Genomic DNA, 16,060 nt, shown 5'->3' on the forward strand with positions numbered 1-16,060 from the left:
TCCCGAGCAGGTGGGACTACAGGCGCCCGCCACAACGTCCGGCTATTTTTCCTGTTGCAGTTTGGCCAGGGCTGGGTCCAAACCCGCCACCCTCGGCATATGGGGCCGGCGCCCTACTCACTGAGCCACAGGCACCGCCCGCCCGGCTGGTTTTTAATTGCGGTTGTCATTGTTGTTCGGCGGCCCTGTGGTGCCGAGCCTTTTTCTTCATATTTACATACTTTATTGCTACATAGGGTTAAACTAAACCAACAGAAACATAGTTACGATTATGGGTAATTGAAAAAGTCTCAGATATGGTTCGTTTACCTCAACCATTCCTATTTATCAGGTTTTTTTTTTTTTTTTGTAGAGACAGAGTCTCACTGTACCGCCCTCGGGTAGAGTGCCGTGGCGTCACACGGCTCACAGCAACCTCCAACTCCTGGGCTTAAGCGATTCTCTTGCCTCAGCCTCCGGAGTAGCTGGGACTACAGGCGCCCGCCACAACGCCCGGCTATTTTTTGGTTGCAGTTCGGCCGGGGCTGAGGTTTGAACCCGCCACCCTCAGCATATGCGGCCGGCGCCCTACTCACTGAGCCACAGGCGCTATTTATCAGGTTTTAACTGTCAAAGCGTGCCACAAAACTTTCAAAGTCCCCATTTATCCCCGTCAATAGTAAAGAAACGCAGACGTCAAGGAGGCCAGCTAACCTCCTCACAAGGCAATACAGCCGTGCGGTAACTACCGTTTAGAGACCTCCCTTCCCCTCCCGGCGGCAGCCAGAGCGCAGGACCTTCCAAACATGGCTGCACAAGCGCGGTGCGTCACTTCCTGTAGGACGCCGCATATAAGGAGCAGGCTTTGCATGCCCACCCCTTTCCGGCGGTGACGGCCTCCACACGCCAATATGCCTGTGAGTCTCTTGGTGCAGGTTGCGGCGGAGATCTCGCTCGTCTGTCCGCACGCTCCCCTCACGCTGATTTCGGATCGCAGAGGGTCCTCATGTACCCTCCGCACTTAGGACAGTAACTCCAGGGACCGCAGCGGCCCCGGGCCGCCCGCATAGACTGGAGCGGAGCGGAGATAAGATGGCGGCCCGACTGCGCAGACACCAGGGGCCGCGCGGGGCGAGCTTTCCCCGGTGTGTGATAGCGGGGGCTGTTTTCCGTCATCTCATTTTCGCCATTGGTTTCTAAATCTATGCATTTCTGCTCCTCTTAGCTCGCAAAGGATCTCCTTCATCCCTCTCCAGAAGAGGAAAAGAGGAAACACAAGAAGAAGCGCCTGGTGCAGAGCCCCAACTCCTACTTCATGGACGTGAAATGCCCAGGTAAGGGGGAGGTTTGGTGGCGCAGCGCTGGGCTTCACCAGGCAGAAGTAGTGTGAGCTATGTTGTACTCGGGATGCAGCCCAGCAGCTTTACTTAGTTATCTTGTAAGACTGTCCTTGATTTTCTTGTATTTCGGAGGTACTAGATTGTCAAGGTTGTAAATTTTATAGGACATGATTCAATTCAGAGTTACCTCTCATTAAAATTCTATATGTAAACTTTTCGTTCTTTTGTGGTGGAAAACTAATGAATGAGATGAGTTGGGCTTAAAATGTTAAGGAAAGCTATGGGAATAATAAGGGGATAAACGTTAACTCTTTGCTGTTTCGTGGTCCCCCCAGGATGCTACAAAATCACTACGGTGTTTAGCCATGCACAGACAGTAGTTTTGTGTGTTGGTTGCTCTACTGTCCTCTGCCAGCCTACAGGAGGAAAAGCAAGGCTTACAGAAGGTAAATGGCTTAAGTAATGTGATTTGGGGTTTGAATCTTTCTTTCACTTTATTAAATGTTAAAGGCATTGAATCTTATGGTGAGTAGGATCATGTACAATGTTAATTTTGAGACTGTCTTGTAAAGAGACAGTTTTAGATTTGGTAGTTCCCTTTTTGGAAAAGCAGTTTTTACCAGAAATCATGTATTTGTAAACATGTAAAGTTGGGATGGATGGGTGATAAAAGGGTTTTATATGGGCTTAAGGTGATATGCAGCCACAAAAGTGATATAAATGATTAGGTAACTAAGGGAGTTGAAAAAAGTAATGATGTAGATTTATGTGGATGGGTCACCAGGCATCTGCTTGTTTTGTAGGGGTGGGTGAGGTACTAGGGCTAATCTCTGAAACTTTTCCTTGCAGGATGTTCCTTCAGAAGGAAGCAGCACTGAAAGTACCCTGCTTGAATGAATGGGAAACCATCCCAATAAAGGCATTTTGGATATATCTTGTTTGTTGTCTTGTTTAACTGCTAGGAAGTTCCTGCCTCAGGTATTCAGGGGCAACCAGAAGAGTGGAATATTAGAGTCATTTGGGGCAAGTAAGCGACCAAATACTTAAAAAATCCATTTGGAGGGCGGCACCTGTGGCTCAGTGAGTAGGGCGCCGGCCCCATATGCCGAGGGTGGCGGGTTCAAACCCAGCCCCGGCCAAACTGCAACAAAAAAATAGCTGGGTGCTGTGGCAGGCGCCTGTAGTCCCAGCTGCTCGGGAGGCTGAGGCAAGAGAATCACTTAAGCCCAGGAGCTGGAGGTTGCTGTGAGCTGTGTGATGCCACGGCACTCTACCGAGGGCCATAAAGTGAGACTCTGTCTCTACAAAAAAAAAAAAAAAATCCATTTGGAACAGTTTTAACCACTAGGCTTTTTGGATCCATCTTCAGAGTTTTATTTTTATTTATTTATTTATTTTTTTTTTAGAATGTGAGTAGGGATTTTTATTTTTATTTTTTGAATATATATATATTTTTATTAAATCATAGCTGTGTACATTAATGCGATCATTGGGAACCATACACTGGTTTTATAGACCATTTGACACATTTTCTTTTTTGGCCAGGGCTGGGTTTGAACTCGCCACTTTCGGCATACGGGACCGGCGCCCTACTCCTTGAGCCACAGGCGCTGCCCTTATTTATTTATTTATTTTGTAGAGACAGAGTCTCACTGTACTGCCCTCGGGTAGAATGCCGTGGCGTCACATGGCTCACAGCAATCTCTAACTCTTGGGCTTACGCGATTCTCTTGCCTCAGCCTCCCAAGCAGCTGGGACTACAGACCCCCGCCACAACGCCCGGCTGTTTTTTTTTTTTTGTTGTTGTTGTTGTTGTTGCAGTTTGGCCGGGGCTGGGTTTGAACCCACCACCCTCGGCATATGGGGCCGGCGCCCTACTCACTGAGCCACAGGCGCCACCCCAGAGTTTGATTTTTAAACTGGGATACTGCATACATGAGATTTTTCTCTTCGTGTTTTGTTAAGAACAGACAATGAATCTTTACAACACAATCCAACACATTACTTTAATTAAAAAATAAAACCGCTTAGGGTCCTTTATTTACAGTTCCCAGAAGCCTTGTTTTTAGAGGCTTAGCATAGAGATTACCGCTAGGTTCCTTTTTCAGAGCTAGAAATCACCATTCCTCTGCAGTTAAAGGGGACTTGTCTAAGCGTGAGTTAGTGCCTTATACTCCATAACCAATGTTGTAGTCGACTCTGGGCCAGTGGGACTTGTGGATTCATGAAAGGAGGGGGAGAATATGTGGAAGTGTAAGAACCTAGAAGGGGGAAAGAAGAAGGCTTGAATGAATTAAATCGTGTATGTTTTTTCAAAGATGAGGTCAGTGGTGGTTTACCTGACTGTGGTCCTGGAGTTGGTACATATACAATTGGAACAGTCTGTATCTTGTTGAGGAAGGCATTGTATGCTAGAAAAGAGACGAGAGATGTAAAAAAAAAAAAAATGTTTGGTTAATATTGTGGAAGCCATAATGCTTCAGAGTAATAGTAATATAGGAAATTTTTACTTGACCCATAATGGGGGTATTTTCATTCAATCTATGGTTCAAAGATGAAAATCCAGATAACAGGGATGTGTTAGTTTAACCATCCTTAGCTATTAATTTCAGCAAAAGTAGCTGTCAAGATTGTACAGTGGTTCCTGATTTAGAGTCTTTCATGGTTTATTGCTTCAAGGTAGTAAGTTGAAGAGGAGTAGGTGACTAGGGCTAGGGAGGCTAACTCAGTTTCAACCATTTGTCATAAATTATATGTGATAAACAGCTAATTTTCATCCTCATTCAGTTTGGGAAATGAAGGCAGTATCCAAGTCAAAGTCCATGGTGCTGAATGTAACGACTCCTTACCTAGAAAGATGAAAGCTGTTGATGCCAACACTGCAAAAAGGGTAAAGAGGAGGATCTGGTAAGAACCAATGAATTGCTTGAAGATGGTTGAATCTTCATATTGATCTGTGTATTGGTCATCACAAAACAAGATAATGGTTTTACTTAATAACACATCCAGGGCAGATGCTGCATTTAAAAATACATGGAGCTGGGTGGTGCCTGTGGATCAGTGAGTAGTGCGCCAGGCCCCATATACCAAGGGTGGCAGGTTCAAACCCGGCCCTGGCCAAACTGCAACAAAAAATAGCCGGGCATTGTGGTGGGTGCCTGTGGTCCTAGCTACTTGGGAGGCTGAGGCAAGAGAATCTCCTAAGCCCAAGAGCTGGAGGTTTCTGTGAGCTGTGATGTGAGGCATTCTACCAAGGGCGACAAAGTAAGACTCCCTCTCTTAAAAAAAATAAAAATACATGTGGTCAAGAGAAGTAGTCCACCCAGACCTTGCCAGAAAGATGAGGGCTGCGGGTGTGAACTATATTTGGCTTCTCCACCTTTTTTGACCTCTCATCTCCAGGCTCAGCGCCTGTGGCTCAAATGACCAAGGCGTCAGCCACATACACTTGAGCTAGCATGTTCGAATCCAGCCCGGCCCGACAACAATGGCAGCTACAACCAAAAATCAGCCAGACATTGTGGCGGGCGCTTGTAGTCCCAGCTCCTTGGGAGGCGGAGGCAGGAGACTCACGTGAGCCCAGGAGTTTGAGGTTGCTGTGAGCTGTGATGTAACAGTACTCTACCTAGGGTGACAGCTTGAGGCTCTGTCTTCAAAAAAAAAAAAAAAAACTGGGCCGGAGCAGTGCCTGTGGCTCAATGGAGTAGGGAACCGGCCCTATATGCTGGAGGTGGTGGGTTCAAACCTAGCCCTGGCCAAAAACTGCAAAAAACAAGAAAAAAAAACCGGGCAACACCTGCGGTTCAAAGGAGTAGGGCGCTGGCCCTGGCCAAAAACAAACAAAAAAAAGTTCTCCAAATCTTAAGCCTATTATTTCTTCCTCTCAGATTACAAAGGACACTTCAAGTCCTCTGCTACCTTAAAATGCTGCTTGTATCTCTCATGCGTAGTAGTCCCAGGTGACATACTTTTCTTCACCAAACTTACTATTATTTTTTTTTTGGCAGTTTTTGAATGGGACTGGGTTTGAACCTACCACCTCTGGCATATGGGGCCAGCGGCCTACTCCTTTGAGCCATAGGCGCTGCCCCAAACTTATTCTTGTTGATTGAATTTATAATTCTGATCCCTTTAACCTGAAACTTTTTTTTTTTTTTTTTTGAGACAGTCTCACTATGTTGTCCACCATAGAGTGCCGTTGAGTCACAGCTCACAGCAACCTCAAACTCTTGGGCTTAAGTGATTCTGTTGTCTCAGCCTCCCAATTAGCTGGGACTATAGGCACCTGCCACAACGCTCAGCTATTTTTTGGTTGTAGTTGTTGTTTGGCAGGCCTGGGCTGGGTTCACCTGCCAGCTTTAGTGTATATAGCTGGCGCTCTAGCTGCTCAGCTACAGGTGCAGAGCCTGAAACATTTCTTGAATATCCATTGTAACCTTGTCCTATTCAGGATGTCATTTCTACCAAGCATTCTTACTTATCTAACCTTACCCTCAATAAAACTTGTGTTTTTGAAGGATATGTGCAATCTGCATTTGGTAATTTCAAACTCTTCATTGTCTAGAAATAAACTGCCTGAATTTCATGCCTTCCCACATGATTGGTTACCAGGTAGTCATCCCAAGTTGCTATTCAACATCTCTAGGCCCTGTACCACTAACCTCTAAACTGGTCTTCACTTCCCAGCTGTACTGTCATATTTTCAACTACCTTACTCAGGAATAATTTGAGGATTCACAAAGTAAAATCTAATCTTTGATCAGGTACCACTGTTCAAAGCTTTTGGCTTTAACTTTCCTAGTATTATTGCGTGCATTTGTATGTGCTGATTATACCGGACTTTTCCTGATTGGGTCCTGTCTTGAATGTGGTTTTTTATTATTTATTTTATTTTTTGAATGTGGTTTTTTTCTCTTTTTTCAAACAGTCTTACTTTCTTTTCTCCAGTATAGAGTGCTGTAATGTCATAACTCACCGCAACCTCAAACTTGTGCTTAAGTGATCCTCTTGCTTCATCCTTCTAGGTAGCTTGGACTACAGGCGCCTGCCATAACACACAGCTGTTTGTTTGTTTGTTTGTTTGTTTTTTGTAGAGACAGTCTCACTTTATGGCCCTCGGTAGAGTGCCATGGCATCACACAGCTCACAGCAACCTCCTTGCCTCAGCTTCCTGAGTAGCTGGGACTACAGGCACCTGCCACAACGCCCAGCTATTTTTTGGTTGCAGTTCAGCAGGGGCCGGGTTTGAACCCGCCACCCTCGGTATATGGGGCTGGCGCCTTACTGACTGACCCACAGGCTCTGCCCCACAGCTATTTTTTTTAGAGATGGGGTCTCGCTCTTGCTCAGGCCGGCCTCAAACTCCTCAGCTCATGCGATCTACCCGTCTCAGCCTGAATCTGGTCTTTTTCTGTAGTATTTACCATGTTGTTTATTTCTGAAGTACTATTTAATGATTTTGGATTACAGAGTCTCACTTTGTTGCCCTTGTAAGAGTGCTGTGGTGTTATATCTCACAGCAACCTCAAACTCTTAGGCTCAAGGGATTCTTTTGCCTCAAGTTTCCCAAGTAGTTGGGGCTATAGGTGCCCACCATAATGCCTGCCTATTTTTAGAGACTAGGTTTTGATCTAGCTCAGGCTGGTCTCGAACCTATAAGCTCAGGCAGTCTACCTACTTCTGCCTCCCAGAGTGCTGGAATTACAGGCAAGAGCCACCTTGCCCAGCCCTCAGCAAATTTTTGTGCCCTAGGCAACGTTGGTGATGCCTGTGGATCTTTTTTTTTTTTTTGTAGAGACAGAGTTTCACTTTACTGCCCTCAGTAGAGTGCCGTGGCATCACACAGCTCACAGCAACCTCCAACTCCTGGGCTTAGGCAATTCTCCTGCCTCAGCCTCCCGAGTAGCTGGGACTACAGGCGCCCGCCACAACACCCGGCTATTTTTTTGTTGCAGTTTGGCCGGGGCTGGGTTTGAACCCGCCACCCTCAGTATATGGGGCCGGCGCCCTGCTCACTGAGCCACAGGCACCGCCCTTTTTTTTTTTTTGAGACAACTGCAATCGTCCTGGGTGGAGTGCCGTGGCATCAGCTCACAGCAACTTCCAACTCCTGGCTTAAGTGATTTTCTTGCCTCTGCCTCCCAAGTAGCTGGGACTACAGGTGCCTGTCACAATGCCCAGCTATTTTTTGGTTGTAGTTATTGTTTGGCAGGCCCCGGGCTGGATTTGAACCCACCAGCTCTGGTGTATGTGGCTCGCGCCTTAGCTGCCGAGCCATGCCTATGGATCTTATTTCAGAATGGTTTTATTTATTTATTTATTTATTTTTCCAGATTGGGATGGACTTTTTTTTTTTTTTTTTTTTTATTGTTGGGGATTCATTGAGGGTACAATAAGCCAGGTTATACTGATTGCAATTGTTAGGTAAAGTCCCTCTTGCAATCATGTCTTGCCCCCATAAAGTGTGACACACACCAAGGCCCCACCCCCCTCCCTCCGTCCCTCTTTCTGCTTCCCCCCCATAACCTTAATTGTCATTAATTGTCCTCATATCAAAATTGAGTACATAGGATTCATGCTTCTCCATTCTTGTGATGCTTTACTAAGAATAATGTCTTCCACTTCCATCCAGGTTAATACAAAGGATGTAAAGTCTCCATTTTTTTTAATGGCTGAATAGTATTCCATGGTATACATATACCACAGTTTGTTAATCCATTCCTGGGTTGGTGGGCATTTAGGCTGTTTCCACATTTTGGCGATTGTAAATTGAGCTGCAATAGTCTAGTACAAGTGTCCTTATGATAAAAGGATTTTTTTCCTTCTGGGTAGATGCCCAGTAATGGGATTGCAGGATCAAATGTGTATTTATTTTTGAGACAGAGCCTGTCGCCCTGGGTAGAGTGCTGTGGCATCACAGCTCACAGCAACTTCCAACTCCTGGGCTCAAGCGATTCTCCTGTCTCTGCCTCCCAAGTAGCTGGGACTACAGGCACCCACCACAACGCCTGGCTATTTTTTGTTGCAGCCACCATTGTTGTTTGGTGGGCTCGGGCTGGATTCGAACCCGCCAGCTCAGGTGTATGTGGCTGGCGCTTTAGCCACTTAAGCCACAGGCGCCTAACCATCTCAGAATGTTTTCATTTTTTTATTTTTTATATATATATTTTTATTTTTTATTTATTTATTTTTTATCCAAAAATTTTTGTCATTGATAGTTCAATATAAGTAAAATATTAATAATTCATTTATTCTACTGCAGTATTATCAAAAGATTTCCAATTTTTACATAAAATGACCATTTCTAAATTTAATGGTCAAAACAAGTTCAACAAGATTTACAAATATGAGAAGACTGGGGGGTCCTATACTTCTTTTACATACCAAAGTTAAAATTTAATTGTCGGCTCAGTGAAATCCCAAACCTTATTAGAATAGCATATTCCAAACAAGGGATGGTAACATTACCAACTCCTCAGACTTCCTTTGGCAGCATTACTTTTGATAAAAGTTCTCCAAATAAAATATAGAATTTTGGCAAATAGATATTTTAATCTTGTCAAGATAATGTAAGGAAACGTAAGATTATGAAATTGACTGTAATTATTAATATCAGTCCTTAAAATAATTTTGGGGTTTTTGTGTTTTGGATTTTTTTTTTTTTTTGCCACATTGATTGGTGTTTAAGACAGTACCTCATCAGTCTTGGGTGCTCACCCTCAATTCTTCTAGAGGTATTTATTACTGGTTTTTAAATCCTTAACTAGTTCCTTTATTTCACACGTTATCTCCAAGGATTCTTTTTTTACTTCTTCCTGGCTATTCATGTGCTTCATAGCAGGTACTACCCACCCAGACAGAATCTGCTTCCCTTTGCAGCTGTACTCATTTGTATCAAAGACTGGAGGACACTGGTTTACTCCGTCTCTGATTGCCTGCCTTAGGGTCTAGCCACTGTTACTTTGTGGTTGTTTTAAATTTTGTGAAAGTACTCCCAAGTGTATAAACATACAAGAAGACACACAAAGATATACACAATAACAATAACCCCAAAGCCTTTCCTTTCCTCTTTTGATTTTTCTAAGGGAAACTAAGGCACAAAAACAAGAGGCCGTGGCTGGGTACAGTGGCTCACACCTGCAATCCCAGCACACTGGGAGGCTGAGGCAGGTGGATTGCTGAGCTCACAAGTTCAAGACCAGCCTAAGCAACAGTGAGACCCCTTCTCTAAAAAATAGCTGGGTGTTGTGGCAGGTGCTTGTAGTCCCACCAACTTGGGAGGCTGAGGCAAGAGAAGAGCTGGACCCTAAGAGTTTGAGGTTGCTGTGAGCTATAACATCACGGCACTCCCAAGAGTTGACCAAGTAAGACTATCTCAAAAAAACAAAAAAAGCCCATGAGGTCTCCATGGGTCTGGGGTCAGTAACTGGGGTTAAGTGGTCCTTCTTCTGGTAGTGCTCCTTACATTACCTGTTTGCTAGCCTGAGAAACAGCAGGAAAATTACAGTTTGAACTTCATTTTTATTTCTGCCATCCCCTAAGCCTCACCACCTTCTTAGAAAAGGAAGCTCTTCTTTGGTCTAGACTGGGAAACTGTTTGTAAGAGATATTAAGCTTTAGGCTGTCAGAAATAAGGCCTTGCTATAATCGATTTCAATTAAGAATTTCCTGAAAGAAGCCAGATGTTGGTGCACGAAGGTTAAAGAGGTAGGGAATAAGCACTGCCCTTAGGCCAAGCCACTGTGATTCACAGAGTTTGGCTGAGGTTGTAGTGTTGCTCTCTTGAAGTGAAGATTTGTTGGTTGGCAAGAACTATATTGTGAACAAACAGGGTAGAAACTATTCCAAATTCCCACAAATAAACCCTGCCATAGCTTATATTCCCCTAGGAAGTAATAGGTTTCGAAGGAAAATAGGGTTACGTAGGTCAGATGAGGGTCTTCTTATCCTTTGATGACATCTCTGGTAACTCTGGAAGCAACAAGAGCAAAGGAAATCTGGACAAACTAAAGGGAATCAGATGAAACTAGCAGCGTAACTGAGTTTCAAATGCAACCACACAGGCAAGACTGGAAGGTCTTCTTTTCTTTTGTTTAAGGTTTTGGCCAACATGGAGGAGAATCTTTTGTTAGGAAATACCGTGTAGTCTGCTTTAGTCTTCTTCTGAGTTCTACTGCCACTGCCTGTCAATCTACTGGAAGGCCAAGGAGATCACAACTGACATCCCACAGCCGCCTTGCTATCGTCTCATTACGAGCCTGCGCGGAGACCCATGCCACATGGCAGTCACTGAAATGATTCCCACTTAGAGTCTCAAGACCTTCTGTTAAGGCACAGTGCAGACTGGTCTGGGCTCCCTGGTGAGGAGTCTTGATGAAGAAGGAGAAAAGCTGCCACACCCATTTCATGAAAGATGAGTGCCGAGTCAGTTCAGATTTGACTGTGCCAGGGTGTACAGAGTAAGTCGTAACGCCGGAGCCTTTTAGCCTTCGGGCCAGTTCCTTGGTGAAGAGAATGTTGGCTAGCTTGCTATGACAGTAGGCCAGACCAGAGTTGTAGAATTTCTCACCCTGCAGGTTATGAAAGTGGATCCTTCCCAGGTGATGTGCTAAGGAAGATACATTTACTATTCTTGATGGGGCTGATTCCTTTAGTTTCCCTAGCAGCAGATGGGTCAGGAGGAAGTGACCCAGGTGATTGACTCCCATGTGCATTTCAAAACCATCTGCTGTCTTAGAGTAAGGACACATCATCCCTCCTCCATTGTTGATCAAAATGTGGAGGTGCTTTTCCTCTGCTAAGAAATCCTTAGCAAAGGTTCGAATAGATTTAGTATCAGACAGGTCCAGTTTCCGCACCAACACCTGCTGATTCCCTGTCATGGTCTGGATCTCTCTGGCCACCAACTCCCCCTTTTGCAAATTTCGGCATGCCAAATATACACAAGCTCCTCTTTGAGCCAGCTCTTTGGCTGTCTCCTTCCCGATGCCTGTGTTAGCTCCAGTGACCACGGCTACCTTCCCAGGAAGCTGGACAGTTGATGTGCATACCCAACTGGACAGCATTTTCCTGATTTGGGGCGCAGCCACGTACAGCAGGAAGGGGAGGAGGAGGAGGACAACCATCTCGGCGGGCTCAGCAGCAGCAGAGCATATTTTTATTTTTTAATTTCAGCTTGCTTGTTCATTATTCGTTTGAAGTACTTTTTTTTTGTTGTTCATTTTCTTTCTTCTTTTTTTAGATGTTCTTTCTCTGGCGATGCTCTGTCCCCTTGCCTCCCCAGTAGCAGGGATTACAGACGCCCACCACAACGTCTGGCTATTTTTTTTTTTTTATTTTTTGCAGAGACAGAGTTTCACTTTATCGCCCTCGGTAGAGTGCCATGGCGTCACACAGCTCACAGCAACCTCCAACTTCTGGGCTTAGGCGATTCTCCTGCCTCAGCCTCCTGAGTAGCTGGGACTACAGGCGCCTGCCACAACGCCCGGCTATTTTTTTTGTTGTTGTTCCAGTTTGTCTGGGGTCAGGTTTGAACCCGCCACCCTCAGTATATGGGGCTGGCGCCCTGCTCACTGAGCCACAGGCGCCGCCCACGTCTGGCTATTTTTGATGTTAGTAGAGAAGGGGTCTTATTCTGGCTCACTGCTGTTCATACAGGTCTCAAACCTCTGAACTCAGGCAATCCACCTGCCTTGGCCTCCTATAGCGCTGGGACTACAGGCGTGAGCCACCATGCCCGGCCCTCAGAATGTTTTTAAATGCATAACATAGGAATAAAAGAAACCCATTCTATTAAAGTATAGTTAACTAAAATATAAAAAGTTTAACTTGTGGGTGGCGCCTGTGGCTCAAGGAGTAGGGCACCGATCCCATATGCCGGAGGTGGTGGGTTCAAACCCAGCCCTGGCCAAAAAAAAAAGTTAAACTTGTGATATGATTACATTATAAAATTATCAAAATGTTAAAAAGTGGCTTGGTCTCTGTAGCTCAAGTGGCTAAGGCTCCAGCCACATACACCAGAGCTGGTGGGTTTGAATCCAGCCCTGGGGGGCAGCTCCTGTGGCTCAAAGGAGTAGGGCTCTGGTCCCATATGCCGGAGGTGGCAGGTTCAAACCTAGCCCAGGCCAAAACTGAAAAAAAAAAAAAAATCCAGCCCGGGCCTGCAAAACAACAATGATGGCTGCAACCAAAAAATAGCCGGGCATTGTGGTGGGCACCTGTAGTCCCAGCTACTTGGGAGGTGGAGGTAGGAGAATGCTTGAGCCCAGGAGTTGGAAGTTGCTGGGAGCTGTGATGTAACAGCACTTTACCCAGGGCGACAGCTTGAGGCTCTGTCTCAAAAAAAAAAAGGCTTTCCCCTTAAAAAGATATGCTAGGGTGGGCACTGTGGCTCACATCTACAATCCCATGTTGGGGTGGTGGGCAGGTCACCTTGAGATCACTAGTTGGACACCAGCATGAGCTAGAGCAAGATCCCTGTCTCCAAAAAAAAAAAAAAAAAACAGCTGGGCATTGTGGCGGGCGCCTGTAGTCCCAGCTACTTACAGACAGGGTCTGGCTCTTGCTCAGGCTGGTTTCTGAGCTCTGAGCTCAAACAATCCACCTGCTTCAGCCTCCCAGAGTGCTAGGATTACAGGTATAAGCCACCACACCCAGCTGCACTGGGTCATTTTAAAACTTAGGAACTTGTTCCAAAGTTCTATTTAAAAGTTTTAGACCACAGTTGACCATAGGTGTAACCATACGTTCTGTTTTCTTACTTCCTCTAGATTAAAAATAGGTTCCTCCAATGCTCACCTGCACTTGACTTATCCTTCGTAACTCTCACTGTCACTGTCTCAGTTTGACTGGTAAGCATACAGGAAATGTTGATGAAAACAGGTGATGCTGACTGCTGGAAGGAAGTGAAGTTGACCCCTCTTACAGAGTAGACGGCCAGGCCAGGAGTAAGGGGAGAGTGCCTACGGCTAGAGACTACTAGAAGTGGAGAGCTAGAGAAGACCTTGAAGAAAAGATAAAACAGCACTTGTCTAAAAGAGGAAAAATCAGTTTTGTATCAATATGTTCCAATCTCAAACATTAAGAATTGTCAAGATTTAGTTTTCACCCCCTTAGATACGTTGAAGGATAAGAGAAGAAAATGAGCTGTGAGTAAAGAATAGGCTTCAAACACTTTTTTTTTTCTTTTTTCTTTTTTTTGACACAGTCTCACTTTGTCACTCTCTAGAGTACATTGGCAGCATAGCGCATAGCAATCTCAAACTCTTGGGCTCAAGTGATTTCCTGCCTCAGCCTCCCCAGTAGCTGGGACTATAGGTGCCAGCCACAACACCTGGCTTTTCTTTCTTTCTTTCTTTTTTTTTTTTTTTTGAGACGGCCTCAAGCTATCGCCGTGGGTAGAGTGCTGTGGCATCACAGCTCACAGCAACCTCCAACTCCTGGGCTCAAGCGACTCTCTTGCCTCTGTTTCCCAAGTGGCTGGGACTATAGGTGCCCACCACAGTGCCTGGCTATTTTTTTGGTTGCAGCTGTCATTCTTGTTTGGCGGGCCCAGGCTGGAGTCTAACCCTCCAGCTCAGGTCTATGTGGCTGGCGCCGAGCCAACGCCTGGCTATTTTTAGAGATGGGGTCTCTTGCTCAGGTTGGTCTCCAAACTGAGCTCAGGCAATCCATCTGCCTTGGCCTCCCAGAGTGCTGGGATTACTGGGATGAGCCACTGTGCCCGGCCTCAAAAAAACTTTTTTTTTTTTTTTTTGGCCGGGGCTGGGTTTGAACCCGCCACCTCCGGCATATGGGACCGGCGCCCTACTCCTTGAGCCACAGGTGCCGCCCTTCTCAAAAAAAACTTTTAAACCAGACTCTGAAGATTATTTAAAAGTAGCACTGGAGTTGTCTTCTGTACTGATAAAGCTCATGACCTGGATTCAGACTCTGGGTGTCTGCCTGGCACTGTGAAGGAGACAGGTTTAATACATTCAATTGAAGAATTTTCTATGGTGATTTATCAAGTCACTGAGTAACTTTCTTAACCCTTGGAAGAATGAAAAATCCATTTTAGGGCAGCGCCTGTGGCTCAAAGGGTTGAGTGCTGACCCCATATGCTGGAGGTGGTGGGTTCAAGCCCGGCCCCGGCCAAAAACTGAAAAAAAAAAAAAAAAAATCCCTTTTATCAAATTCCCGATCTCTTCATTTTTGGTTCAGTGTTTAACATACCTTTAGCTTCTCAAGAACTCTATCCACTCCCAGTATTCTTATCTCACCGATGTCATCCTTGTGGCTAAGAACCAGTTCTGATTGGTTAATATAAAAGCCAGGAATGAAAGGAATGAGGATTCTTTGCATTCCATTCTTGCTGCGTTCACTGACCAGAGTGGCCCACCCATATACTGAGGTGTCAGCCATGCTCAGGGCCTGGAGAAGCTCCTCTGATTGTAGTCGAACCTTGATTAGGCAGACATAAATCCCTGAAAAAAAAGGGGGAAACTGAGCAGGAAGGTTCAGAGGTTCTACTGAGCCAAATGAATCAGGATAGGAAGGAAAAACACATGCAAATACAGCAAAAGAAAATGTGAACTCTGAGTATTGGCCTCTATGGAGAGGATACCAAAAGAAAAAAAAAAGGCCAGTCCCAGGAAATCCATAACTGCACTTGTTTGAACTTGTTGCTTAAGAATACCATCCTTAAAACAAAAACAAAAAAAAAAAAAAACACCATCCTTACTCAGCATGGCAGGGAGTCTTAATACAGCACAGCAGGAAATTAAGGACTGGAGACAGTAGTCAATGTTGATGAAATCAGGAAAGGATTTGTAAAAGAAAAGCTTTAAGCATGGGTAAGCACTTTTCTATCAAATCACCTCTTGATGTCATTATTTCTGTTAATGGTATTGTTTGGCTAGTTACCCACCTTCAAAACTGAGTTGTCTTTGACATTCTTCAAACCTATATCCAGCTGCTCTTTTTTTATTTTAAGAGATGGAGTCTTGGGCGGCGCCTGTGGCTCAGTGAGTAGGGTGCCGGCCCCATATGCTGAGGGTGGTGGGTTCAAACCCAGCCCCGGCCAAACTGCAACAAAAAAATAGCTGGGCGTTGTGGTGGGCGCCTGTAGTCCCAGCTGCTCGGGAGGCTGAGGCAAGAGAATCAGGTAAGCCCAAGAGTTAGAGGTTGCTGTGAGCCGTGTGATGCCACGGCACTCTACCTGAGGGTGGTACAGTGAGACTCTGTCTCTACAAAAAAAAAAAAAGAGAGAGAGATGGAGTCTTTTGTCGCCCTTGTAGAGCGCCATTGTGTCACAGCTCACAGCAACCTCCAGCTCTTGGGCTTAGGTGATTCTCTTGCTTTAGCCTCCAGAGTAGCTGGAACCACAGGTGCCTGCCACAACGCCAGGCTATTTTTTGTTGCAGTTTGGCTGGGGTCAGATTTGAACCTGCCACCCTTGGTATACGGGGCCTGTGCCCTACTCACTGAGCCACAGGCACTGTCCTCATTCTTGTCTTCTGACCTTTGTCCCTTCTATTAGTATTTTTCTGTTACTCTAGTCTAGACCCTCATCAATTTATGCCTGGATTATTATAGCAAGCCCTTCATTAGTCTCCTTGTCTCCTATTCATCTTATCCATCCTATATTCTGCCACTAGATCTGTATCATTTTTTTTTTCTTTTGGAGGCCATCTTTCTGTTGCCCTGGGTAGTGTCACGGTGTCCTAGTGCACAGCAACCTCAAACACTTTTGAGACAGTCTA

At 45.3% G+C, this 16,060-nt stretch overlaps 3 protein-coding genes across 5 annotated transcripts in view; 1 reads left to right on the forward strand and 2 right to left on the reverse strand.

The window, feature by feature from the left end:
- Nucleotides 1-857: 857 nt before the first annotated feature.
- Nucleotides 858-2,250, forward strand: RPS27 (ribosomal protein S27). The gene is made up of 4 exons (XM_053592510.1): nt 858-896; nt 1,205-1,313; nt 1,655-1,765; nt 2,169-2,250. Exons 1-4 carry the CDS (start codon nt 891-893, stop codon nt 2,195-2,197), a joined length of 255 nt encoding a protein of 84 aa, XP_053448485.1. The 5' UTR covers nt 858-890; the 3' UTR covers nt 2,198-2,250.
- Nucleotides 2,251-3,226: 976 nt separating this feature from the next.
- Nucleotides 3,227-16,060, reverse strand: part of NUP210L (nucleoporin 210 like) — a 144,213-nt gene continuing 131,379 nt past the window's right edge. The window contains exons 35-39 of one of the 2 annotated variants that reach the window (XM_053592511.1): nt 14,532-14,782; nt 13,116-13,320; nt 4,169-4,273; nt 3,659-3,730; nt 3,227-3,580 (exon numbers count right to left, since the gene is read on the reverse strand). In XM_053592511.1, the coding sequence (XP_053448486.1) occupies nt 3,480-3,580; nt 3,659-3,730; nt 4,169-4,273; nt 13,116-13,320; nt 14,532-14,782 (734 nt within the window). In that variant the 3' untranslated portion in view covers nt 3,227-3,479. The remainder of the gene's footprint in view (nt 3,581-3,658; nt 3,731-4,168; nt 4,274-13,115; nt 13,321-14,531; nt 14,783-16,060) is intronic. The other variant, XM_053592512.1, reaches the window with a different exon arrangement.
- On the reverse strand, nt 8,991-11,463 carry LOC128586558 (retinol dehydrogenase 11-like). Of its 2 annotated transcripts, XM_053592485.1 has the most exons (2): nt 10,888-11,463; nt 8,991-10,797 (listed from the first exon to the last, which is right to left on the reverse strand). In XM_053592485.1, the coding sequence occupies exons 1-2, from the start codon at nt 11,441-11,443 to the stop codon at nt 10,505-10,507; spliced, it is 849 nt and encodes a 282-aa protein (XP_053448460.1). In that variant the 5' UTR covers nt 11,444-11,463; the 3' UTR covers nt 8,991-10,504. The 2 variants fall into 2 exon arrangements, with proteins under 2 accessions (XP_053448460.1, XP_053448459.1); XM_053592484.1 differs by having other exon boundaries at nt 8,991-11,463.

This window comes from Nycticebus coucang, chromosome 5 (assembly GCF_027406575.1).
Source record: "Nycticebus coucang isolate mNycCou1 chromosome 5, mNycCou1.pri, whole genome shotgun sequence".
Taxonomy (NCBI): domain Eukaryota; kingdom Metazoa; phylum Chordata; class Mammalia; order Primates; family Lorisidae; genus Nycticebus; species Nycticebus coucang.